This window comes from Pygocentrus nattereri, chromosome 22 (genome assembly GCF_015220715.1).
Source record: "Pygocentrus nattereri isolate fPygNat1 chromosome 22, fPygNat1.pri, whole genome shotgun sequence".
NCBI classification, from domain to species: domain Eukaryota; kingdom Metazoa; phylum Chordata; class Actinopteri; order Characiformes; family Serrasalmidae; genus Pygocentrus; species Pygocentrus nattereri.
Window position 1 is genome coordinate 16,078,519 of NC_051232.1, and position 26,675 is coordinate 16,105,193.

Genomic DNA, 26,675 nt, shown 5'->3' on the forward strand with positions numbered 1-26,675 from the left:
ATCTTTATGTTGGTCCTTAAGCATTTTATGTATTTCCCTGCAAATCATTATTTTAGTGAAAACTTGACAAGATATTGAACAGTTATTCTAAACCTTTGAACTATATTATAGGTATAAAGCACTTGTTAGCTGAAACCTACAGTAAATAACTTTAGATAGCAAACATATCAGTGGATCAGCTACATCTGGTAAAGCCTCACTCAATAATGCCTATTATTGCTTTTGATCACTGAAGAATTGTCTGTCGCGCAGGGTGTCTGGAAACTTTTGGCCACTGTAATGTTTGTGCCATTTGGAACATTGAATGATATTATGTAACCAAATATACTTGAACACGGTTTTGCATTCACACAATCATCTTACCTAATATAGAAATGTTCTTCTTTAGCTCAGTGTTCTCCTTCTCTAGATCCAGATTGCAGGTTCCTGCTTGTGATGAGCTTCTTGTGCTTCCCAGCACAATGCAAACAATAAGCAAAATGGTACACAGCAGGCCCAACAACACCACAGTTCTCCACATGGTGGTCTTTCCTGGGGAAAATACTGATTATTTTAGGTAACCTTCTTAAGAGCAAGCAGGGCTGTATAAACAAAAAATCAAGTAAGATTAAATGCTATTTTACTGTTGATGTAAAGGTTTGGGCACCCCAGTCAAATGACATGTACTGTTGATTTTGTGAGTAAAAATAAGCACACATTTTCTACAGAGAACATACTTTTATTTGTTACAGAACCTATTTGCAAATTGCATACTTCTGCAATATCTATATTTCAAAGGCCTTCATCACACATTACTAGGCAAAAGTAAGAGACTCCCCTATATTTATTTAGTTTAGTGTCCAAACGGCCATTACATGGTTATTCATTTATCAGGAGATCTTTGTGAGTAGATTAGACATAAAACAACTCACTTGCATAAGGAGACAGTCAAGGACAAATAAGTAAAAAATCAGAAGGAGTTCAAAAAATAAAAGTTTTCATCTTTGAGTTAAGGAGAAAACCAAGCTTTGCTCTTGCCTCAGTTCTGAAAAAAATCCACAGGTGTTTCTGTCATTCTTTCTGCTGTGAGAAGGAAACTCAATGCTTATAGTCTGAAAGCATGTGTAGCTGTCAAGAAGCCATTCCTGAGAAAAGCTCCTGGAGCTCTTAGAACAACGGACTCACCACCCCTTAACATCCAGACCTTAACATCATCGCAGGTGCTTGGGATTACTTGGATCATAAGCAGAAAATGCAACACAATACTTCTATAACTGAACCTTGGAGATGTGGAAGAATACGCAGATTAGGAATAGTTAAAAAAAAAAAAAGTAAAAAAAGGTGATGCAAAGTAAGTGTCCCAAAAAGACTGGAAGGTGTAATAAAGACCAAGTATGGACACAACAAATCACATGTTTAGTTGTTGAGGTTTCTGTGTAATTTTCTGTTAAATTAATATTTTCAGATTTTTTTCCCCTGATGCTGAAAAATGAATAACTTGCACTTAATAGTGGTTTTAACTAAAAAAGAAATAAACAAAAGGTTGCCCCTTTTGCACATTTTGTATTGTAATATATATTATACAGCCATGTTTTTGACATGTAAACAAAGACAAAATGGCATATAAAGGGATGACATAACAGCTAGTTAGTAGTACTTGTGATATGTACATGTGACTACCTAAATACCTAATTAACTAACAGTAATTCCCATTGCACCTCATTTCCAAAGAATGGCAAATTTACCTCTGTTTTGAGATTCTGTAACATGTCCAGATACGACTGCTACTGGGTGCCTACGCAGATCCACATAGTTATCCAGACTGTCTTGAATTTGCTCATACGAGCGACTACCACTTCCAGTTACAACAATCCCATTTTGGTGGTTATCCATTTTAAGATGCTTCTTGCAATGAGATGTGGTAAGTTTGTTCTGAGTAGGCTTGTCAATGCCAAACACTTTTATGTGCGAGTCAAAATGTGAGGAGCTTATATATGCAATGCACTTCCTCTAGTGTTGCTATATGTAAAGTAAAACACAATGTATTTCCCCCAGCCCACTCACGGATGTTGAGTAAGTATTTAGCCATTCTGCTCTTTCATCATTCATCTTTGAAAGCTGCTGAATAGACATGTCTGTTACACACTTCTCAGAAAACAGTTGCCAGTTTATTAGGTACACAGTATCAGGTGTACATTGTAGGTTTATAATAACTAATTGTAGCCATTTTGTTGGTACACAATTTATCTGACACACATACACACTGTCCATCAATGCAAAGCAAGGGTGTAACTTTGGGTTGAACGTTGGGTGGGTTAAACGTTCTTTAGGGGTCTGGGACACACGCAGCCACAGGAAAGAAAAAGTTGGGACAGTATTTGAAATGTAAATCAAAAAACAGAATGCACACACACACACACACACACACACACACACACACACACAATCTAACCTGCTTATCTTTCTAGGGGGATGCTGGAGCCTATCCCAGCTGTCAGAAAACAGAGGGCAGAAAACTTCCTGGAGAGGATGCCAGTCCATCACAGGGCAGACAGACAGACAGACACATTCACACCTAGGGGCAATTTAGCATGTCCAATTGGCCTGGCTGCATGTCTTTGGACGGAAACCCACACAGACACAGGGAGAACATGCAAACTCCACACAGAAAGGATTCAAAACCAGGCTCTTCTTGCTGCGAGGTGACAGTGCTACCCACTGAGCCGCTATTCCACCCCATATATAAATAATTTTTAAGTCCACTATAACCTATATTTAAATGAAGGCAGTACAAATCAGCAAATAGTTCAGTTGTTTAACCTCTTAAAATGCCAGGCGTATTGTGTACTCAGTTTTATATTCAGTAACTACAGGGACTTCAATACAAACTGGTTGAGATATTTTTAGGTGATAGAACAGTGTAATTTGGCCATTTAAGTGGTTAAGAACAGTGTTCCTCAACAAGTGTTTTGCAAGGATTTGGGGTATTTCACCCTTGATATAGCATAATATTATGAAAAGATTCAGGGAGTCCAGGAAAGTACCCCACTACATGACTCATCCAACTTATTTATAGTCAGTTGGGTTAGATGACATGTAGATACGGACACATCCACGAGGCCCTGGCCTCAAACAGGTTTTTTAGAACTAGGGGAGGTGGCAACCAAAATGCTTTAATTCAAATTTATTTTATTAGTTTTATTTACAATGGTAAATAAATTTACAAAAACTTTTATTATATCAGGAAAATAAATATTTGTGTCATGTTTTATTACTAAATAATTATTATCAAAATGAATTATAATGTATGTATATATTCCCTAGAATTTAGACCTATGCAAGAGGATACAATACGACCCCCACTGGCCAGATATTACTTGGGCAGATGATCATTCTCAGCATAGCAGTGACAGCAACCTTACAGGAATGTGGTAGTATGTAAGCTATGTGTAACAAGGTGGCCAGTAAATGTATGTGGTGAATTTTCTCTTTAAACAATGGCCTCAGAGCAAACCTGTAGTAGCACCTGGCCGGTGGTATGTAACTAATGGCAGTGCAGGTGGGGCAGTCACACTTGGGACCCTAGCAAATGATAATGTTTTTATATGACCCCTTATATTGCTACTCATTCTAATGTATACCTATGACTCATTAGTAGCCAAAGTGACTCAATAATGAAAACATAGCAGTGGCATGATATTGTGGGTTGCACTGGAACTCCATAATCAGGATAAGCAAAACACATGGAATGATTTTTACAGCATTTTTTTGTCACTTTTACCAGGGTAGCCAATATTTGACATTTGTGGAGGGCACTGTACATATATATATATATATATATATATATATATATATATATATATATATATATATATATATATATATATATATAAACCCTGGTAAAAAGGAGGAAAAAAATGCTGTAAAATCATTCTACGAATATGGCTTATCCTTCAAAATATTAACAAAACATAACCTTTATCTGATAAACAAAAAACCCTAAATCATGCCAGGGAATAAATGTTTCTCTCAAATCTATGTGTGTGTATCTATTTTCTATTCTTTCTCATAGCGATATATAAATGAGGTAAGTTGGCCTGTGCTTCCTGCCATCTCTATTCCCTAGTGAAAAATATAGTTAATTCAAATTTCACTCATGAGAATTTCCAACAATTGTGGCACACAATTTAAGATATATATTTACTTCATGACCAGATCAAGTTTTCTCTCAATCATTTTACCTTAACTAAAGGTTAGAATGGTTTTGAAGGGCACTGTGCGTATATAAAGTACAATTGCCTGCACTATTTATGTTCTTTAATTCTCTTTACTCCCGTTCATCTTGGCCTGCTGTTTATTTCTTCCTTCAGTTCCTTTTGCCTTACATTCAGAAACAATGTTTGTCTTTAATTGTTAAAATAATGCCTTTAATAGTTAAGGTAACGGCATGTTCCCACATGGGTGAGAAGTAAGACAATCTGTGGCTAGCATGGACACATCAATAATAGATAATTAACCTTCAGCACTCTCTCTCACACACCCAAACACACACACACTTATAAATAATGTATAATTAACTAATTAAATTATAATTCTTTTACTTCAGTGTCCACTTACATTCTGTTCATACACATAAACAAGAATTACAGACAGCAGATAAACACTAAGCTTCCAGTTTAGAGGACAAATCATTGTAATGTCATAATAACGTTAACGTTTTCTTTGGGATAATGTAGGTAGTGCTGCACTGGTACAACAGTATTTTGGACTAATTCTAAGTTATTTAACCAAGATACAGGAAAAACAAAGCTTTTTGTAAATTGACCTTCCCAGGTCAATAGCTTCACACACTTCTGTGGCAGATTTTTGTCATGTAATCATGAATTTGCACCTGCTGCGCATTTCATTGCAAGCTTTAATTGCATTTAAATGCACTTATTGGTCGTGTGATAGTGCGATAACTTTATCCTCATCTGCAAGATGAATGTACTTGTACTTGGGTACATTTGACAGTACAACAAGATTTTACCATTATGGCCGATGTTTTGTCTGTTTTTGAAGTAATTGGAAATTGTGCTGTAAACTAAGCTGCTTCCACACTGACTGGATGCAAGTTATTCATCCAGAAGCATAGCCAACCATTATGTTTACTAGTGTGATCCACTGAAAGATAGTGTTAAGTCAGCATTGTACAAAGACATTTTATATAGCCATTTTGTACAAATGCAATTACATGCTTCCAACTTTGTAATAACAGTTTGAGGAAGACCTCAACTAAGCGAGGTCCATAAAGACATTTGACGGGTTTAGTGTGGAGGAACTCCAGTGGCCTGCACAGAGCTCTGATCTCAACCTCCCTGAACACCTTTGGGAAGAATTTGAATATTGATTGCAAGCCGGGCCTTCTTGTCCAACATCAGTAACTGAGCTCACAAATACTCTTTTCACTGACTGCGGACAAATTCCTATAGACACAGTTCAAAATCTTGTGGAAAGCCTTCACAGAAGAGGAGGCTGTCATAAGTGCAAAGAGGGGCCAACTGCACATTAATGTCCATGGTTTCATAACCATAGGTTGTCCAGCAAACACATGTAGGTTTGATGAGCAGGTGTATAGATATATTACAAACTTTTGTTTTGTGTGATCCATCAAGTAGACAGTAACTTTATAGGTGTACAGTTATAGACAACAGTGGTGGTCTCCAAAGATGGACAGGCTTGAAGGGGGCTGATAAATTGTGCAACAGATGACCTACATATAGTAATTGTAAATGCACAAAGTGCACCTACACAGTTGTAAAAAGGGGGCACATAATTAATAAATTATTTTTTAAATAGAAAAACAAAACAGAAGGTATGGAGTTAAGAAAGGGTGAGTGCAATTAATGCAAGTTAGAAACTATATAATATAAATATTATATAGTAAATATTATATTGTAATATAAAAAATATAACTGCAGTGGAATATGATTCAACTCTGCTCCTTAACAAAAAGTACTGAAGACATGTCCTTAAGGGGACCACTCCAGTGACAGTGTTTGCACCCTGAAAGATTTTTTTTTTCTTAGGGTGTAGATAGTAGATGTACCTGATGAAATTACCAATGAGTAATAATGAAATGATTTAGTTACAAGCACTCATCTTTGTTCTGTTGGCGGAATGGTTTAAAAACTTAAAAAGCCTTGAAACCGATGATGTAATAATAATCTTGTCTGAGCAGAACTGATGTCACGTGGTCTCAGGATGCCTTCGCCATAATGAGAATGCTCATGAGGAAGACCATAATGAAGAAGACCCACATGAAGAACCTGTCCATTACCTTGGCAACCTTCTTCCACTCTGCCCCTTTGGCTTGGTGCGACCTTTGTTCCCTGAAGCAGTTGGCGATATACTCAATATTGCGCACCACTTTTTGATGCTGGCCACACACACAGGTGCACCCAGCTGCATCAGGTCCTTTACCATAGTCTTCCATTGCATATGGTTTGCTGTAGCCATTGTCATGGTGATAGCTGTTGCCATTGGGGTAGCTGTTGCCATGTTCATAAGAATACACATTGAGTTTTTCCGGAATGGAGAGATCACTTTGTTTCAGTTTCTCCTCACTTTGATGCATGGGGTGTACAGCATTACCATCTCGTCCAATGTGGTGTATGTACTTGGGCCGCTGTGTTTTCTGTTTCAGTGAAAATTGTGGAGGTATACACTCCGTTGCATGGTGCCCATGTGGGCTACCATGGTGGTATCCATTTCTATGGTGATTAGTGCTACGGCAACAATCTCTACTACAATCGTTGTACCTGTTAAATTGATGATGGGGCCCATCACCACACCCGATATCACCATAGAAACTACTGTCAAAGTAGCCATCTCTCTCCAGGCTGGCCATAGGGTCCTCAGTGAAGATTGGGCCATGCTCGCTTTCAGGGGTAGTGCAGTTTTCCCCCACCTCATACACAAAGAAGATCTTGGACATGTAGTCGATGATCAAGACTTTGGCCCACTGCGGCACTGGTTTGGCCTCTGCACCACAAAAGTGAATGTTCATGATAAAAATTGTCAGAGAGGTGGAGGCCGTGATCATTGTCATTGTCGCAATGTAGTACTTACCTAAAGAATAAGGAAAGAAGCAGTAAGTTAATATATCCATAAACAATCCATGAACAAGTCCTCTTAAAACAATGTTTCATACAAAAATCACATTTAACTGATATGTAGCTGCTCAGCCAAAACATGTTTGGTGACCAAACATTTGCTATTTTGGATTTGCAAAAGAAATATGAAGCACAAGTAGCTTGTTTTTATAGCTATTTTTAAAAGATAATGTTGTATAGCATCATACAGCTAAGACTGTGACCTACAAATCCATACAGAGATGGTGCTACAATCAAGTCTAAAACTTAACAATGCAGTCTGCAGCAAAAGTGTAATGATTTATTAAATTTGTGGCTTATTAAACTAGTAGCTGCAAGCTACTTTGTAGCTATATTAGCCTTGTATCTCCAATCCAAGTCTAAGGATGCAAAGGGTGCATATCAAAACTGCATAGGCTGATTGACCGTATGTAGGAGTGGAAAAATGATGGCAATTAAATTTTTGGCTAATCATCACTTTAATAAAACATAAGATGAAATAGGCCTGGTTCTGGTCCGGCTTTCTGGTCATGACTTTTGGCATTTGAACTTTCCATTTTATTTTCATCACAGCAGTACCAATACGAGCTTTCTGAAAACCTCAAACGCCATACCAAAAACTAATTATATTAGACAACTGGTGCAAATTTGAGAGTGGTCAACTTTTATTTAAATTAGGTGTGACTGGTAGCCTAGTGGTAAGCAAGGTAACAAGCACCTGGAATGTTGGGGGCTTATATCCCAGAGTATACCTGGTTGTGCCCTTGGGCTAAGCACTTCATCAACACCAAAAGGCCTGGAAGATCATGAAGACAACTAAAGTTGTTGATTGTAAAATTATTTCTGTGGTAAAGAAAAACCCTTTTACAACATTTAGTCAGTCAAGGGTATCCTACACGAGGTTGGCGAATCACATGAATGTAAATACAGAGGGTTTACCTCAAGATGCACCCCCTTATCATATTTGCGCCCTGTTTTAGACAACTGACATGTAATCTTGATGTGACTTGGGAAACTAAGTAGGTGAGACTTTAAGAGAGGGTTATAGGGACTTCAATTTACACATCCTTACAGAAATTAAACTATATTCAGTTTTTTTCCCACCCACTCAGATGACTTTATTTGATTTTCCCTATCAATACCAAGAAAAGCACACCAAAGATTTTTTCTTAATTGTCTTTTCTATGCTAGTCTGTTTTTAAGTAGATGTGTCGTCACATAACACTGAACGGTACGTCGTAAACAGCCAAGGAAGTGTGAGAATCAGGGCAGATGACATGTTGGGCATTAAAAAAATTGAATGCTTAACAGTGCAGAAGCATGCTGGGACAATTTGGAAAAAGAAGGCCATCTGACATGCACATTTAGATTTTTACTGTGTATATTCCAATAATACATTATTGCAATAATAATTACTACTGTTAAAAAAATAACACCATATGTTCGAATCATTCAGTAGTTTCCATTTTAAATTCAGCAATGCAAGTAGACTCATCTAGAATCTCTCTTTCTGTCTTCTGAATGACACTTGGCCTAGCACATCTTTATTGGTCTTATTCATTCAAGGGAATAGTGCTAGTAAATGTGAAGTAAAATGTTTTCTATTGCACTCGCTGCTATAACAAAGTTCCTGCTGGAAAAGGAAAAACAGGAGTTAAGTATAAATCCAAATTTTAAAGAAGTCATTACACAGTTCACAATCCACGATATATAGCCGTATGCGAAAAGTTTGGGTACCCCTGGTGAAATTACATTACTTGTTTATTTTCTAAATGACACACAACAAATTCAATGTTCCATGACTTTTGTGCATTCAATATTTGTTATTATATTATGTTCTTTTATGTTATTTTTTTATGTTAAACTCAGCAAAACTCTGTATAAACTCTGTGTAGAGGATGTGTTAACATATAACACTACACTGGTGTTCTCATAGACTCCTAGTTATTCCTAATACCAATATTACTGCTATTAATATTAGTAATGTAATCACTTGTAGGTAGTTTGACCAGAGGAGGATGGGCCATTATGCTCATATGTGCAGACACTGTAAAGGAGTTTCTTCTTTATTGTGCGCCATGCCTGTGAAGTGTAATTATGGAAAAACACGGAGGCTTGATGTTAGGCAGTGAACGTATCATTTTACTCCTATAGTCACAGTGGACTGCTATGACATTCTCTGAAATGTTAATAGCTTAATAGCTTAATAAGTTAATAGCTTATAATAGCCTGTAGTTCCTGAAACAAGTCACTAACACAAGTAGTAAGTAGCATCTAGCTAAGTTACAAAAAACATAGCAGCCACAGGGAGAGGAATACGAGCAGCTAACATATACATATTGCTGACTCTGATTGCTACTTTGGCAGATCTAACATCACCTACTCAAACTTTAGTCTGAAAGTGACAGTAAAAAGCAATTAAAAAAAAAAATAACAGAAAAGAAAAGACCACCATCATTCTTTCTTTGCCAGAATATAGTAAAACCATCATAAAAACAATAGACAGACAACAGTTAGAAGAAAAATATGACTACACTGATACCAGTTTCAGTACTGGAAAAGAAAAAGTAATAACATGCCATGAGTAGTCAAAGTAAGATAACCCTGGGAACATCGCGCTCCAACCCAAACTCACCAATGAGCGGCACGCTCTCGGACGGTGGCATGCTCTCAGCCACCATCATCTGGAAGACAGTGAGGGCCAGCAGCACGGTGACCCCAAGAGAGACTTTCTCTCCCGAGTCCGCAGGTAGGTAGAAGCCCAGTGGAGCCAGGAATGAGATGAGGAAGCAGGGCAGCAGCAGGTTGTAGATGTAAAAGGAGGAGCGCCGTTTTAGCAGCACCGTGTAGGTGATGTCCGGGTAGGGGTCTGAACAGCAGCCGTACATGATCACGTTCTTCACGGCTGGCATGCCGTGACATTCCCACTCCACATTCTCCACAAAGTCTGAAAGATCACCACCCTCCATCCCGCCCATAGTGATGTCCACCTGTGGAGTGTGGCGTCAGGGAACAGTGAGATATATTAGGGGTTTGCTGTAACAGCCAATATATTTTGTGAAGTTTTACAGTCATATGCAGAAGTTTGACATGTGACACGTTTTGTTGATTCTCTAAATGATAAGTTAACATATCCTCTACAGTAAACAAACCTAAATAAAACAAAACTTCCGCAAAATTTTAGAGTGCAAATGAACATTTTTATAATTATTCAGTTTTCTGAATTCAGCAAAGGAAATAAAGCTGTGCATTAAAATGTGCAAAAGTGCGTTCTTTGAAGAAGATGTGTTAACTTAGTTTCACTTACAAAATCAACCAAATGTTCATTTACCAGAAGTGCCCTAAATTTTTGCATAGCTGTGTATTAAAGTTGCAGTCTGGCAAAACAAAATCATTTACACAATCTTCCCCAAACAAAGTCAATCAGTTAAGAAAGGTTTTGTGTCTGAAATTTGTTTTTTTACTATATGAAATATGTATAATATTATATACATGTAAAATAATTATATATTACATCATGCAAAATAAACACCTAAAACCATGTCACGTTTTTAGGTAATATCAAGTAGACTTGCTTTTTTTGTTTCTGATGCTGTGATATACTGTTATCTATAAAAATGGTCAAATATTTAAGAGAAAAAAAAAACATTTTGGGTGAAACATTGACTTTTTTATACTGATATTGATTAACAGTTATCAATATCCAATGTTTCCAATATTCAATCCAATATTTCACATTCCAAATAAGTTGGGACAGGAGCATGTTTATTGTGTTTCATCGCCTTTCCTTTTAACAACACTTTAGAATTATATAACTGTTTGGAGAAAATGTTCTTCTGTCATGCATGTTTCTGTTATACACGTCTTCAGTTCTACACCTATACGGGTCCTTCAGTGGTGTAATTTGAGCTTAATAATGTATCATGTTTTCAAAGGGAGATACTTATGGTCTGCAGACAAGCCAGTCCCACACCCACACGTCCTTATCACAAAGCCATGCTGTTTTACCAAGACAAAGGCAGAATGCTTTTTTGGTGTTGTCATGTCTGGACGTCCTTGAAAAAGTTGTTATCTAGAAGCAGATCTGGGTGATATGGCCAAAAATGATGTCACAATAAACTAAATTCATATCATTCAACTTCGACACATATCGCGATAACTGTGAAATCATTATTCCTTTTAAGTTTGAAGGCTGATTTCTGCTCCTGGGTGGTTAATCGCTGTCCTTTATGGTTGGAACATGACAAACACTCACCAAACAGTGGAACATTTCACCTATCTGTCATGGGACAGTGGGAGAAAGTGTGATTGGCTGTTTTTTATCAGCTGGAAAAGCACAGCAGAAGTTTTTGTAATAGTCATAATTTAAGAAAAAAACAGGTTATTTTTAGCTGTCTGGTGAGGAGTGCTCGGCTATCGGGTTACAAATGCTAAACAAGTGGCCAACAACCATGCTAAACTGTTTAGTTTCTCAACAATATCAACTTAGTACAAACAGCAAGTATTAACTGGCTTAGTAGGTCAGTGATGGATCACACTGCCTTACTGCCATCAGTCCTACCACCGCCATGTCAGATCATATCACAGTATGCAAACACAGCTATCAGACGACTAGACTCTCTATTCTATTGCAGTGGTTTGAGTAGTTTTGTAGTTTTGATGAGCCGACATGATTACGCTGCTAAAGCTTGTTAGGATGTATGGAAAGAGGTAAGTTCAATGTAGGTCAGGACAGCTATGCCACTGATCTCGTCTTTCACACTTGGTCACAGGAGAACAGATATCCAGTCGCTCCACTCAAACAGGGAATGTATAACTCATTTCACTTGTCGACCCCACCCTCTCTAATCATGTCGAAAAACTTGGAAGTGCGCCCTCTCCTGGTGACAGCAGAGTAGTGTCGCTTTCCTTGCAGTAGAAAACTCCACCAGGGCTTTCACTGAACGTGGGAGTGTGAGAACGGGGTTTTATTTTATCGAACCTTTCTTATCACTCTATCGAGGAAATGTTATATCGTGATAATTGTCGCTATCATTTTATCGCCCAGCCCTATCTAGAAGGCAACATATGCTGCTCCAAAATGTAGCTCAGCATTAATAGCGCCTTCACAGATGTAAAAGTCACCCACTAACACCCCACCCCTCCAATACCATGACAGACCATGTCTTGAATTGGAGAACATCCATCATTTCCAGATTTTCCAATCCATCAACCCACAATACGTTTCAGACCATTTTAAATTAAAGTGCAAAGAAGACAGCTGTGTTTCTGGATTCAGCTGACAATATCTTTGGCTGCCTATAGTAGTCTTAATTAAAAGTTCATTAAAAATTATAGGGTCCATGTGGTGATAACCATCACAGAACTCTGCCAGGTTTTAATGCAGGGATAACAAGGTAAAATAACAAGGTAAAAAGGTCTAATTTGATTTCAGATTGGCATTAACATCCTGTATCCTGCCTTCCGCCCAATGACAGCTGGGATAGGCTCCAGCACCCCCCCCCGCGACCCTCACGGAGAAGCGGCTTGGAAAATGGATGGATGGATGGATGGATGGCATTAACATCAGCCATGGTAAAGTATGGTCTTCAATCTACACTATAATTGTGATTCCACAGTATGTACTAAGATGCTATGTATGTGCATTCAGATATGCACCCATATGCTGGGTATATTTATGTATACATTTATATTTTTATATTTTATATATTGTAAATATATCGTGTGTATAGATTTATATTTTTTCTCAGGTGTGTGTTTCACCTGATTGCCATTATAGGTCCAGGAGCCGAAAGTGAGGTTGCACTGCTGGCTGTCAAAGGGGAAGTAAGAAACATCCACCACACATGAGCTCTTAGTGATGGCAGGAGCATCCCAAGTGATCTCACCCGTATACCGTAACACCACATTAGTGTCAGGTGGACCTGACGAGTCTTCTTCATCAGCACTAAGGAAGTGAGACAGAGAGAGATTTTTTTATGTGTACTGCTTTGTTTTGTACAAACTGGCTTATTACACAGCATGTTATGCAAAGTTGTATGTAAAAGACTGGGTGCCCCTGGTCAAATATATGTTTTGTAGAATTCTACACATTCTCTACAGAGAACATGTGTCTAGAGATTTTTATGCACAATTACTGCTTTTATTATACTGGAAAATTGGTAAAACAAAATGTAGCCAGTGCAAAAATTATGGCACTTTTTATATTTTTTGTTTTATTTTTTTTCCAACATGTTAAACTCATGTTAAAAAACAGAGACTAAATAAACAATAAAGAAACCGTGTACTAAAGCTTGCAGAAAAATGCCATATTAAAGGTTGTCCCCTGTAGAGGAGGTGGTAACTTATTTTGCACTTAGAAAATCAACAACAATGAGGTTTTTACCCTCATTATTCTTTTTATTTTTTTTTTTTTTACGTTACATAACTTGCAGATATCAGTTAATCTTTACATTGTATGAACAAATTGACCAATAGAAATTCTTAAAATAACTTGAAAGAAAATATTGTTATATAAATGCACTATAAAGTATGTTTCTGCCCCTATGAAGTTTCCATACACAACAAAAACAAAGTTTTATGAAAGCGGAAAGTTTATCAGCTCATCTAACCTCTGCTGTACTGCCAGAAGAACTCAACCACCATTCCACAGACTGCATAACTGTCACTACACTGCAACATTAAACAGGCTACCTGTTGCCACAAATAGTATCTATCCAGAAGAAGTGTGTTATGAGTCAGTTCTACTGACAGCACACAAGAGACTCTTTTCGTATGTAAGAGGCCTCACGTTTTATGCAGCCTGAGTGGTTATGTTTTTGTGTGGCGTGCTGAGTTAAACAAAAAACAACTGTAACTGTCTATTTCAATACTAGTAACATGCCCTGTCCACTTGCATTTCTCCTCAGAGGAGTTCCAGACACCATCTTAAGGGCTGTTCCATTATTTTATTACCTCACGTGAAGTTTGTTACACAAGCTCTTGGAGGGGCGAAGTCAATTTCAGTGCCAGAACTTCCTGAAATCGCTCTGCTCTGACGCACGAAAGTGTGATCAAAGTCCTTATAGGTAAGTCTGCCTACTTGGTGGCCATTTTGACAACACCTCCAGAAAGTTATTTTTACATATGCTGTTCAAGACCAAGCTCTGATCTTTGAATTGGGAGAGACTTTTAAACCTGAAACATGTTTGAAATCAGAAGTTAAAGCTGACAAAGACTGTGTAAACTGTGTATAGCGTTTGGATCAAATAGTTGTTTTTTTTTTTCAAGTTTATTCTGGCTACTGCACTTGCATAAATCTCCACAAGATGAGAGGGTTTTTCCTGATTGCACCCCTTCCAGGAAACCAACTGGCTCATTTTACCCAATCGGCAGGAGTTTCCCTGTACACAAACGCCGTGTTAGCAACTCAGACAACAATCTCACCTAGCTAGTAGCCAATGAAACGTCAAAAAGGAAGATTTAAGACATTTGGAGACAAATGAACTTTTGCATCTTTTGCATTTATAACCACTCGAGCTGGTTTCCTGATACATTTAATCTGCAACAAGAAAATGCCAGACTCTGGCGTCTTTTGAAATGGAACCATTTAAAATGGAATGAGAAATTTCAAACAAGAAGCTGGCAAATAAGAGGCTGACTTCAGCCTTCAAACACAAACATTGAGAAACTGTTGCTTTATTGCAGAAAAGTTTCCTGCTTGAGATGTGAGAAAAATGGCTATAGCTGAACTAAAGCTTAAAGCAGAGCAAATTGTGTCTGTGTTTTCATTTAAGTTCATGAATTAATTTCATTTTAGTTTCAATTTAACTGCTACTGCTATTAGCAGTAATAATAATATTACTTATAACAGCAATAACAAAAGTAGTTGTAGTATAAATACATGCTTGTTTAATCAATATTTTAGTAATCCATCATATCAAAACTTACATTCAATACAGTAACTACATTTAGATTTCCTGCTGAATGCCATGTCATCCACAAAGACAGATTTAATTAAGCAGTGGTTTGAATTAGAATAGTTCAGCTACAGCTTATTACAGCCATGCCCTCCCAGTATGCAGCATTCATGCTGCATCATAGTTTTCATTCGAGTTATTACTTTTGAATGCTATTGCTATATTTATGCTTTTAACATTGTAACCCCATGTTGATCGTTGATTCACTAAAAAACAATTAATCTACATGCCGTTTCCTACCATGGCCACGTTTACTGTGAAATTTCTGAGAAATTGTTAAAAAAAAAAAAAAAATCATAGAAATGAGTATTTGTTACATCAGCAGCAATATGTGTGCTGTATATCACACACATCCAAGTATCCAGACTTTTTACTGGTACTGTATCTTGTATAGTATGAAACAATGTTGGTTACCCCTGACTGAATGTCTTTTTAGACATTTAAAGGCTCATGTTGAAGTTTTTGGTTGGGTCAGTGGTAATTCTATATATGTTATTTCATAGTTTTGATGTTAGAATAATACATTATTTAAAAATGTGGAAAATAGTCAAAATAAGGAGACATGGATCCAAACTTCAGGAGAGTAAAGTGCATTACTTGTTGTAAAGGACAATGTCGGGCCTCCAGACGAGGTCACTCGGGATGCGTATGACCTCTAAGCCATCGTACTCCTCCTTGTCCCAGTGCAAATAAGCATCATGCCAGATCTGCCGGACCCATAAGTATGTGGTCAGCACCTGGTTTCTCTCGTCCTATTAGCAAAAAGAAAAGAACACAAAGATTCAGTGTTAGGTGTATGAAAAGGATCCAGCAGTCTGAAGGGGGCACTTTAACTGCACTGATCTTGGAATCAAAGGATTGATTCTAATTGTTCATAATTATATTCAAAGCATCGCCAAAATAAGATTATTGGGCTTTTTTTAAATGTTAATGGTTCTGTTTTTCCTGAGCTTCACTATTATGTTAATACAAACTAAATTCTAAAAAGTTGGCTTAGTAAGAAGACTAAAAAACAGACTTTTCAAATTCTTTTTGACCTATATTCAATTGAAAACAAGACAAAGACAAGATATTCAATAGTTCAACTAATTATATATATCATTTTTTAGTTTATATATGCTTACCCTAAATTTAATGACTGTAAAGTTGCAAAAACGTTGGTACAGGGCATGTTTACCATCACCTGTCCTCTTAACAACGTTCATTTGGGAACTGAGGACACCATTTGCTGTAATTTGGAAAGTAAAATTGTTTCCCAGCAGGGCCCTGTCTGTATGGACTTTCCATGTTCTGCCTGTGTCTCCGTGGGTTTCCTCTACCTACTCTGGTTTCCTGCCACAGTCCAAAGACATGCAAGCCAATTGGACATGCTAAGTACATGTGTGCATGTGTGTGATTGTCTGTTTGTCTACCCTGCGATAGACTGTGCGACCTGTCCAGGGTTTCCCGCTGTCTGCCCAGTGACTGCTAGGACAGGCTCTAGGACAGCACCCCCCATCCTCCCTCCCCCCCCAGCCTAGAAGGACAACCAATTTAGAAAATGTGTGTGTGTGCTACAACACTTCAGCTGTTCAACAGTCCAGAACAACACAAGACTCATTAAAGGGGAATTTTCCCATTTTTAAACATTTCAGTTTCCTCTTCTGTTGAAAGTGCCCCAGTCCCTGAGTGGGTGATCGAGAGAGTCGCAAGAATTCTTGGTGGACCAGTTTTTGGCCGGTTACTGTGAGCTGATGTATAGAGCACAAAAAAACTCAAATAAACTGTAAATGTTACATATGAGCGCATATGTGTAGAAAGGTAGGGGTTAAAGCTGCAGTCGCCATCTCAAGTGGTACAGCTCCAGTCTACTGACTGTAATCGGTCTCCTGTAACCTGTGGATAATGATGAGGCCGAGGTAAGCTCCTTATTCTCATTTCCCCTTCCACTTTAACTCATGCAGCAGTTAAAGTCAGATGCCTGTACATGTGTAACTTCTGCACTATTTAAGGTGAAATGGAAATTTGAATAAGAAGTGAAGATCAGCCTCGAGGGATTAGCTCATCAGATTGAGCTCGATAGTGTGAATCTGATACTGACTGACACAACAGGCAACGCTCCTGTTTTTTGTTTTTTTTTGCATTAGCGATGTACAGTACTGTGTGAAAGTCTTAGGCACCCAAGACACATTTTCAAAATCTATTTATTTGTGTAGTATGTGTTTATTTGCTGAGAAAAGTGTTAATATTTTAATAAACAAAATGTTTAGAATATTAATTTATAATTATATATATATATATATATATATATATATATATATATATATATATATATATATATATATATATAATAGTGATTTTCTGGATGTTAGCATGTTTGTTTAACCATTTTCAAGCCTCTCCTCGAGGAAGCCCAGTATTATATGTAGTTAAAAAGCAGCTCCTGGTTTGACCAATCAGTGCTTCATTAAATTGTGCTCATGATGTAATTGATGATATTAACGAGTCTCTGTGGTGGCTGTGAAGGTGTCAAGGAAAAATATGGACCCAAGAAATTCCTGTTCCTTTTTATTGTTTTAATGTTTATTTGAATTATGAATTTGACTTTATTCTAATGCATATTGATGATACACTCACCGCTGCGGTAAACTGTTAAAAAATTAGCTTAGATGCCTAAAACTTTCACACAGTACTGTATATGTATGTAAGTCCTGTAAAAGAACTGCAATAAAAACAAGACTGACAAGAATGAAACGCCATGATTATGTCACATTTTAGATAATAGCTTTCACCAGTTTTCATTTTATCACTAGTCAGCCAGCCTGGCTATCTCAGTGTAGCATATAAATAAAAGCAGAAAATGCAGATGATGAGATTTTGGAGGTTATTTTGCATGAAAGCAATGCTGCATATGTGTGTAGTAGGAGAAATAAAGTTTGGGGTGGGCTGCATCAGGGACCTCCCGGTATGAAAACAAGATATACACTCATCAATATATGTTCATTTATTACACACATAAGATACAGAAAGACTGCTGCCTAGATACAGAAAAATGCAAGATGGCGAGCAAACATGCGCATCTCATTAAAAAACAACACATCTTAATATTTCTGGTGGACAGATATAATTTGTGGTAGCAGATGTATTGTTACTTTTATTCTAGCTGTGTCCTGCTATTGGTGTTGCATTTTCTTTCAATGCTGCTGATCTGTGATGAATTATTTCTTGCGGTTCATAAAAGCTTTTGTGAAATTCAGCCTGCTATTTTAGATCAGAGTAAGGATTACTTTTGGCTCGAGGTCATTAGACGTAATCACTGTCTTTGAGTAACTAAATCTGGTTGGTGGAAAGTCTTTGGTGGAGTAAGTAAATGAATATTTGATTGAGTTTGATCAGAGCGGAAACTCACTGCGGAAACTCACTTAATGAAAGTTTTGATCAGCACAAACAAATTCAATGTGGAAAAACATGTGAAAGACACACTCTTATCTTATATACAGACAACCATGCCAGCAAAACAAGCAAGTCTGAAATTATTGAACAACTTGACACAGCCGGAGGAAAGTGATCACTCAGGCATGCAGTTAGCACAATGGTGCTTGCTGATTCTGCTACTATATTTGCGTCATAGCTCTGCTGTTTTTAGACATCAAATATGCCTTAGCTGAACAACTACATTTGTTGTAAGGGGTTAAATCTGATTTGTGTATATTAGATTTTTTCACCAAACTATTGCTTCGTCTGATATGGCAGAAATCTCAAAATTCAGTCCCGTTTTTTTTGACCAGTAAATTTGCGCTAAATCAGATATTTTTGTTTGTTCTTTGTTCCAATTATTATAAAAATATTCTCAAAACTAACGCCATTGACTTTCAAAGAGTCAGATGAGGTAAAGAAGCAATAAGCAGATTCTCTTTAACTTGCCCATCATAACACTACCAGATACAGTGAGGGAAATAAATTCGGAAATCACAATGTATGATTTAATAATTAATAATTTATTTGTGTGTTACTGCTGCAAATAAGTATTTGACCTTTTTTCACACCTGTGAAAATCAATGTTAATATTTGGTACAGAAGCCTTTGTTTGCAATTACAGAGGTCAAACGTTTCCTGTAGTTTTTCACCAGGTTTGCACACACTGCAGCAAGGATTTTGGCCCATTCCTCCACACAGATCTTCTCCAGATCAGCCAGGTTTCTGGGCTGTCGCTGAGAAACACAGAGTTTGAGCTCCCTCCAAAGATTTTCTATAGGGTTTATGTCTGGAGACTGGCTAGGCCACTCCAGAACCTTGATATGCTTCTTACGGAGCCACTCCTTGGTTATCCTGGCTGTGTGCTTTGGGTCATTGTCATGTTGGAAGACCCAGCCACGATCCATCTTCAATGCTCTAACTGAGGGAAGGAGGTTGTTCCCCAAAATCTCGCAATACATGGCCCCGGTCATCCTCTCCTTAATACAGTGCAGTCGTCCTGTCCCATGTGCAGAAAAACACCCCCAAAGCATGATGCTTCCACCTCCATGCTTCACAGTAGGGATGGTGTTTTTGGGATGGTACTTCATCCTCCAAACACGGCGAGTGGAATTAAGACCAAAAAGTTCTATTCATCATCTGACCACAGAACGTTCTCCCATGACTCCTCTGGATCATCCAAATGGTCATGGGCAAACTTAAGACGGGCCTAGACGTGTGCTGATTTAAGCAGGGGAACCTTCCGTGCCATGCATGACTTTAAACTATGACGTCTTAGTGTATTACCCACAGTAACCTTGGAAACAGTGGTGCCAGCTCTCTTCAGGTCATTGACCAGCTCCTCCCGTGTAGTTCTGGGCTGATTCCTCAACTTTCTTAGGATCATTGATACGCCACGAGGTGAGATCTTGCATGGAGCCCCAGTCCGAGGGAGACTGACAGTCATGTTTAGCTTCTTCCATTTTCTAATAATTGCTCCAACAGTTGATCTTTTTTCATCAAGCTGATTGGCAATTGCCCTGTAGCTGTTTCCAGCCTTGTGGAGGTCTACAATTTTGTCTCTGGTGTCTTTGGACAGCTCTTTGGTCTTAGCCATGTTAGTAGTTGGAGTCTTACTGATTGTGTGGGGTGGACAGGTGTCTTTATGCAGCTAACAACCTCAAACAGGTGCTTCTAATTTAGAATAATAAGTGGAGTGGAGGTGGACTTTTTAGAGGCGGACTAACAGGTCTTTGAGGGCCAGAATTTTTGCTGATTGACAGGTGTTCAAATACTTATTTGCAGCAGTAACACACAAACAAATTATTAAAAAATCATACATTGTGATTTCCGAATTTTTTTTTAGATTATGTCTCTCACAGTGGACATGCACCTAAGATGAAAATTTCAGACCCCTCCATGATTTCTAAGTGGGAGAACTTGCAAAGTCGCAGGGTGTTCAAATACTTATTTCTCTCACTGTATGTACTACATAAGTGCACAGTAACCAAAATGTATCATATTTAACAGCACTTTTAGTTTTCTAGGACCCCCCATGGCAAATATGCCTCGAAATGTGTCTTCTTACTTTTTGTTTTATTATTTCTCACTCATACTTTGTTAAAATGAGCAAAGAAAGTAAACAATATTTTATTATAATATGAATGGGATGAAAATGTATTATTAGGTCTTGTTTTGTGAAAATAAAAAGCACTTTTTACATTTTTGCCATATATTTATATATATATATATATATATATATATATATATATATATATATATATATATATATATATATATATACATGAATTTATTAATTTAATTAATTTATTTTATATATTTTATATTTGAATAGATTAAGGTAATTTTATGACATTGAAACAAACAGAAAAAAAATTCAAAACTGCAGACTTGAGTCTGTTGGTACAGAATGTAAGGCAAGGGAATGTCATTCATGACATAATAGCTACTATATAATTTATTATTAATTACAGATAAATATTTAGCCAAATTACAATAATATCAATCTGACGTCCAAGGTTTAAATTAAGGACCAGGCAATGAGACAATTCATTATATTAATAATGATGTCACCAATACTGTGATAAGTAATATCATAATATGCTATCTATTTTTAAATGTAGTCCCACTGGTACATTTCGTCTGTTCCAACTTTAATAAAAAAATCTAAATATCGTATTTCACATTGTGTATCGCAAAATATCTTCCACTATCAAGATATGAATTTTTTAAAATTCTGCCCACCCATGACTGAACAGTAATGACACATTAAAGCACATTTTTCTCATTAAAACTGAAATGTTTTCCTTTGTAATAACAAATAATATCAGTCTTATTAATTTTTATTTATTTATTTTTTTTTTATAAAGGGGTGTTTCAGCTCTAAGTGCTTATTGAACAAGGCACGATACATGATAGCCAAAAAGAACAGAGCTAATTTATCTTATATCCGTCTGAAAAGCACAGCAAGAAAAAAGAACCTGTTTAATTCTAGAGATAAACACTGGTTAGAAAATGATCAGGACCACAAAAATGTTATAAGTAGGGATATGGGCCCTGATTTTCAAACAGTCAAAAAAACATCATTATCGCCTATGTCTGAAACGTAATAAATGCTGCAGTATTCTGAAGCATCCAGTCATGTTCAAATCAAAAGTCTGAGGTTTAGCTGTTTATCCATTTTAAGAAGGCAGCATAGATGTGTCCTTCGCTGAAAGCAGAAAGCACAAGCACTCACACAGAGAAAGCCTGGTTTGAGCAAAAATACAACACTATTTATTGTGGTTATAAAATGTTCAGCATGACAGCATTCTTAAAAGACATACAGTATTTTCTAGATGGCAATATGCAATCCTAAAAGCTAGTAGAACGTTATTGTATCTTCACTACATGTACGTATCGCTGCCTTTGAAGCACATTTCAAACACGATTCAGTTGTAGATACCTTCATCACAATGCTGCCCTCTGAGGCACAGACTTATGAGACAGCACATACAGCAAGGCATCGAGACAGGTGCCTTTCAGTTTTGGACCCAGCAACTGTGGTCAGTTCAGCATCTGCAGCGCCTTCTCTGGTTCAACTCTACTATAGGGCTAGGACACTGACATCAGATCATGCTGGATTTTTGGATCATTCCACCATATTGGCAAGGCTTGTCTTTCCGTTACATTGTTGATAGTATATACAAACTGGATCCAGTCATCCTGCTGTTTCCAGGGGGGAACTGAGGTGATTTGGCACTTCCCTATCGGCTCATGCAGTGGATAGCAGGAAAGTGTGAGCCTGTGCAAATCTAAAGTGTGCAGTGCAAATAACCACACTTTTTGTAGGAGCTGCCCAGCCAATTTGGGCAGCCGCTTGGACATATCTATACATTAACATGACACAAACATGAGTGTCAGTCGCTTCATTCTATCTTCTATATAATCATATCCCACTTTCTGTTCACAGTATTCTGTAAATAGTATAAATTTGGAGGGAACCTTTCTTAAATTACTGCTCTGTTATAGTACGAATGCAGCACCATTGACATGCCTGGCTGAAACCAGCATGGCATATATGCATGTACATCTATGGTTTTAACAGCTTATCCTACTCATCGAGCAGTCCAACCAAGCATGCACATATTATTAGTATGGCATGGTAACTTAGTGTTTCACACCTTTTATTGTGTTGTTAATGCTAGTTTAGTATAGACTCACCTTAATATTAGTATTTACCCCCAATTAGGTGGTTTAGGCTATCTCAGCTGCACTGTTTTCTTTGCTAACTGTCCAAAGTGTCCCCATTTTGATCAAGTTACACTTACATTTTCCTTTATGGCATTTGGCTGACGCTCTTATCCAGAGCGATTTACAGTTTGATCAATTTACACAGGTAGGCCAAGGCAGTGTTAAGAGTCTTGCCCAAGGACACTCATTGGTATAGTGTAGAGTGGTTACCCAAGTTAAACTATGGAGTGTGGTTACTCTTTAAATTGAATTAATTTCAATTCGGGAAATAATGGCTTTACGCCAGCCTACAGACCATCCTAGGGTTCATTTGTCTCCAAAGGTCTTATATTTCACAGTTTGTGATCCAGTCACTTAACCTGTGGGCTCCGTAGTGATGTGATATTACAAGTTGAAGGCTACTGCATGCATACAATGTGAGAACCGGGCAATGCCCTTTGCTTGAGTCATGTGGTTTCTGCAATGTAGCCACAGGGACATAGCCTTTACACATAAACCACACAGTTACACATGAAAATACACAATACACCCACTACAAGAAGACCAGACGGATAGTGTGGGTGGTGTGCTCATTGTCCTTGGCCTCAATACTGGAGGAAATGTGCTTAGGTCTTAAGTTAGAAAATGTGCTTTTCTTAGCAGGTCAGCTGTCTGTGGTTATCACCTTTACTCCTGTCTGTCTTTGTGTGCCTGTACTCACCATATCTTTGATCTGTGAGAGTGTAATCTGCAGCGTGACATTGAGGGCCTTGTCTGTGTCCTCTACAGGCCGCAGGGCCTTGGAGTAATTCTCCATCAGATCGTTCAGCAACTTCTGAGCGTAGCGGCCTTGAGCACATAGCACGACTGCAAAAAAATGGATGATATAAGGATGGAGAAAGAGGACAAAGAAGAAACACAGAAAAAAGTTCGGACAGACCCGTGCACAGAGAGAGAGGATAAAACTATGTTTATAGACATAATGAACAGGGAATTTATTTGAAGCTCACTTGCCAATTTCCAGCAACAAAGCAGACCTAAAAATGAATTTAAAAGGTTTTCTCCATTTAATAGAGTAAAACCGACAGTCAAAATGGTATTTAAGGTATTTGTTTTCCAGTCAAAACCACCATTAAGTACAGGTTACTTATTTTTCAGTGTCAAGTAAAAAGCAGAAAATGAAAAATGTAACGGAACATATTATTTATTATGTAATATAATGTTTCAGATTCAAACTTCAGGGTGGCATAGTGGATAGTCGATTACTGAGTGGCTGTGGTGCCACTCCTGAGCAACAGATATCGATGGCTGGTGCCACTAGCATTTGGCTGGTGCCACTCCTGAGCAGCAGGTGCTATTGATGTGCAACTACTGCCACTCCTGTTTCTCGTTTGTTTTTTAATAACTATGCTGATAGTCTGTTTAGATGTTCAATTCACAATTAATTTAACAATTAGCATAGATCTGTAACACAAGCTGTGTTTAACTGTCGGCGCCACAACAAAAGCCTGTAAGTAGTCAAAGGCTACGTTCACACAGCAGGTAAAAGTGGCCCAAATCCGACCTTTCTCTTCATGTGTGACACAGACATGTCATCTATCTGTGTGTCGGTATGAACAGCAAAAGACGCACTGAATCTGGCTTTTTCAGTTCCGATTTGAGACGCTTTCATATGTGGTACTGAAATCTGATCCGTATCCGATCCGCGGCGATGCGGCTCAGTCTGAACAGCCAACTCGGAATTCATGCGACTTTTACATCAGTCCAACTCGACACCCATCCTCATTTCGCACTGCTGAGACTCAAACATTTAGGCTGACGTTTCGGTACCAAAAATTAGAAGAGACTTATTGCAACTGCTCCATGTTTGAAGAGACAAATCACTGATAAAAATCTGATATAAACCTCATAAATAGTTTGTGGTGTTTGGCTCAGTAACACGTAACGTTTGTTCTGGATACTGAGTTCATGCTGATCTCCATGAGGGAGGGCGCTGCCCTAGCAAAATGACTGTCGCTTGTCTTGAAGAACGGAACTTTCTCCGCACACAAGCCACGTTTACATGCAGCCTGATAATCCGTTAATAATCCCACTAATAGCTCAGTCGGAATAGAATACGTCCATGTAAACACCTCAATCGGAATAGATTAATCCGATTGAGGCCATTCGGAATACAATTTCTATCTGATTGAACGAGGTGGGTAAACCTCTAAAAATCCTCTAAATTGGATAGAAGAATAATAGTCGTGTAAACGCCTGAATCGGATTACACTCCAGTCGGAAGCGCATGCGCGGCGCGTCACAGCGAAAGGTTTATAGTGTTCAACATGGCGGAGCAGAAACTGGTCAGCAGAGGAGACGAGGTTTATACTCTGAGCTTTAAAAGACGGCAGTGGAACGGACGTCCAGCTTCTGTGTCTCAGAGCACGACGTCTTCCTTTATAAGTGCATGTAAAGGACGTTTTTCTGAGCCTGACATCAGTTTAAAGCCATTAAAAACACAAGCGCGCCAACTGGAAACTCATCTCACGCCGATTGGACCTCAAGTGATGTTCGCTGTCATGGTAACGTTCACCTCAGCGCTGCTCCACGCATGCGCGTCATTTTGCATTGGATCACTTGTAGCGGGCATGTAAACGAAGATATTCGTCAGACTGTTGAGCAGAGTGAGAATAAACACCTCAGTCTGAATCTGTAATCCGATTGTATTCAGTCGGATTGGCAAACGTCTTTGCATGTAAACATAGCCACAGACGTGTTACGAACTTATATTTAAGTTCACTAAAAGTCAGTGCGTAGCTACATATCTATGCTTTCTGATGTTCCTCCTAAAATTGGTTACTGATGGGTCTCGTTTGTATGAATCAATGCTAGAGTGAGTGATTGGGTGAGTTGGGAGAATTCCCGGTGTGGTGTTTTGTGTGTTGAGTGTCTTGGTCTGGTAACCAAGAGCTAATATACTCATGCATATGAGCACAAGAATGCTTGTACAAACTATAAGGGTTGCATTGAGGTGTAATTACACCAGTAGCCCCCACCTGAAATGGTACAGCTCCGGTTTTGCTGATTGAAATTACATCTTATAGGGACGAAGCTGAAGTTAACTAGAGCTTATTTTCATTTCCTGTTCTACCTTAAATGATGTTGCCCTTACATTCAGATGCCTGAAAGTGCTAGCTAGCTATTATTTGTGGTCCAGGTTTAACCAGTCACTAATAGTCAGCCTTCACATCTTCATCTGACTGGTCAGCACAGAAAAACGCTCATAACACAGGGTACTGGAGCATTTAGTTCAATACTATTTATAACATGCCCTTGCCTGCCTACCACTCAGAAGTGCATCAAACTAGACACATTAGGAAGGAGGAGAAGACAGTTTACTGCTAGATAGGTGAATAGGAAAGCTTTACAAACAAGCCGGGCATTCTTTCTTGTTTCCATGTACTATACACATATATACACATACATACTTACATACATTTTTAAAGGAGACAGCCCATAAGTCCTTGCTGTTTACAAAGTTATATAGAAATGGGTGTTTGTATGAGGGGAAAAAATACTGACATGTCAGTCTCACAGCAAATGACATTAGTCATTCAGTCTGCAAACCCCATCAATTTAGTTATGTAAATGTAGTTACCATGATAAAGCAACACAAGACAACATCAAATAAATGCACTTATGACTAGTGTCTCGACCTACCTTGTAGCCGCATGCTAATGAGAACAAGAGCCCAAATCTTCATCTTTCTGAACAGGTGGAGAATTTTGAGAATTTCTCAATTTTGTGGCTTCTCACTTGTTATGTGAGGCTACATGTCTCGGCAATGGAGGAGAGAGAGAATGCCTAAAAAAAAGGCCTCTCTGAGATCGAAGCACCGTTAATGGTGCTCTAACTACACAGCATTCACTGCACCGCTGAAGGCCTGAATGACAATCTC

At 38.1% G+C, this 26,675-nt stretch overlaps 1 protein-coding gene across 1 annotated transcript; it reads right to left on the reverse strand.

Moving 5' to 3' along the window:
- Positions 1-6,217: 6,217 nt before the first annotated feature.
- chrna9a (cholinergic receptor, nicotinic, alpha 9a) lies at positions 6,218-26,480 on the reverse strand. The gene is made up of 6 exons (XM_037533091.1): positions 26,438-26,480; positions 23,457-23,602; positions 15,668-15,822; positions 12,876-13,059; positions 9,748-10,102; positions 6,218-7,089 (listed from the first exon to the last, which is right to left on the reverse strand). Exons 1-6 carry the CDS (start codon positions 26,478-26,480, stop codon positions 6,218-6,220), a joined length of 1,755 nt encoding a protein of 584 aa, XP_037388988.1.
- Between the last annotated feature and the right edge of the window lie 195 nt (positions 26,481-26,675).

What these genes read in the sequence shown, in the direction of transcription:
- chrna9a (XM_037533091.1), bottom strand. Translation starts at nt 26,480, where the DNA reads ATGAAGATTTGGGCTCTTGTTCTCATTAGCATGCGGCTACAAG. An exon ending in CATTAGCATGCGGCTACAAG is followed by an intron (nt 23,603 to 26,437) that starts GTAGGTCGAGAC and finishes ATTTTTTTGCAG; the next exon opens with TCGTGCTATGTGCTCAAGGC. An exon ending in CGAGAGCGTGCCGCTCATTG is followed by an intron (nt 7,090 to 9,747) that starts GTGAGTTTGGGT and finishes CTTATTCTTTAG; the next exon opens with GTAAGTACTACATTGCGACA.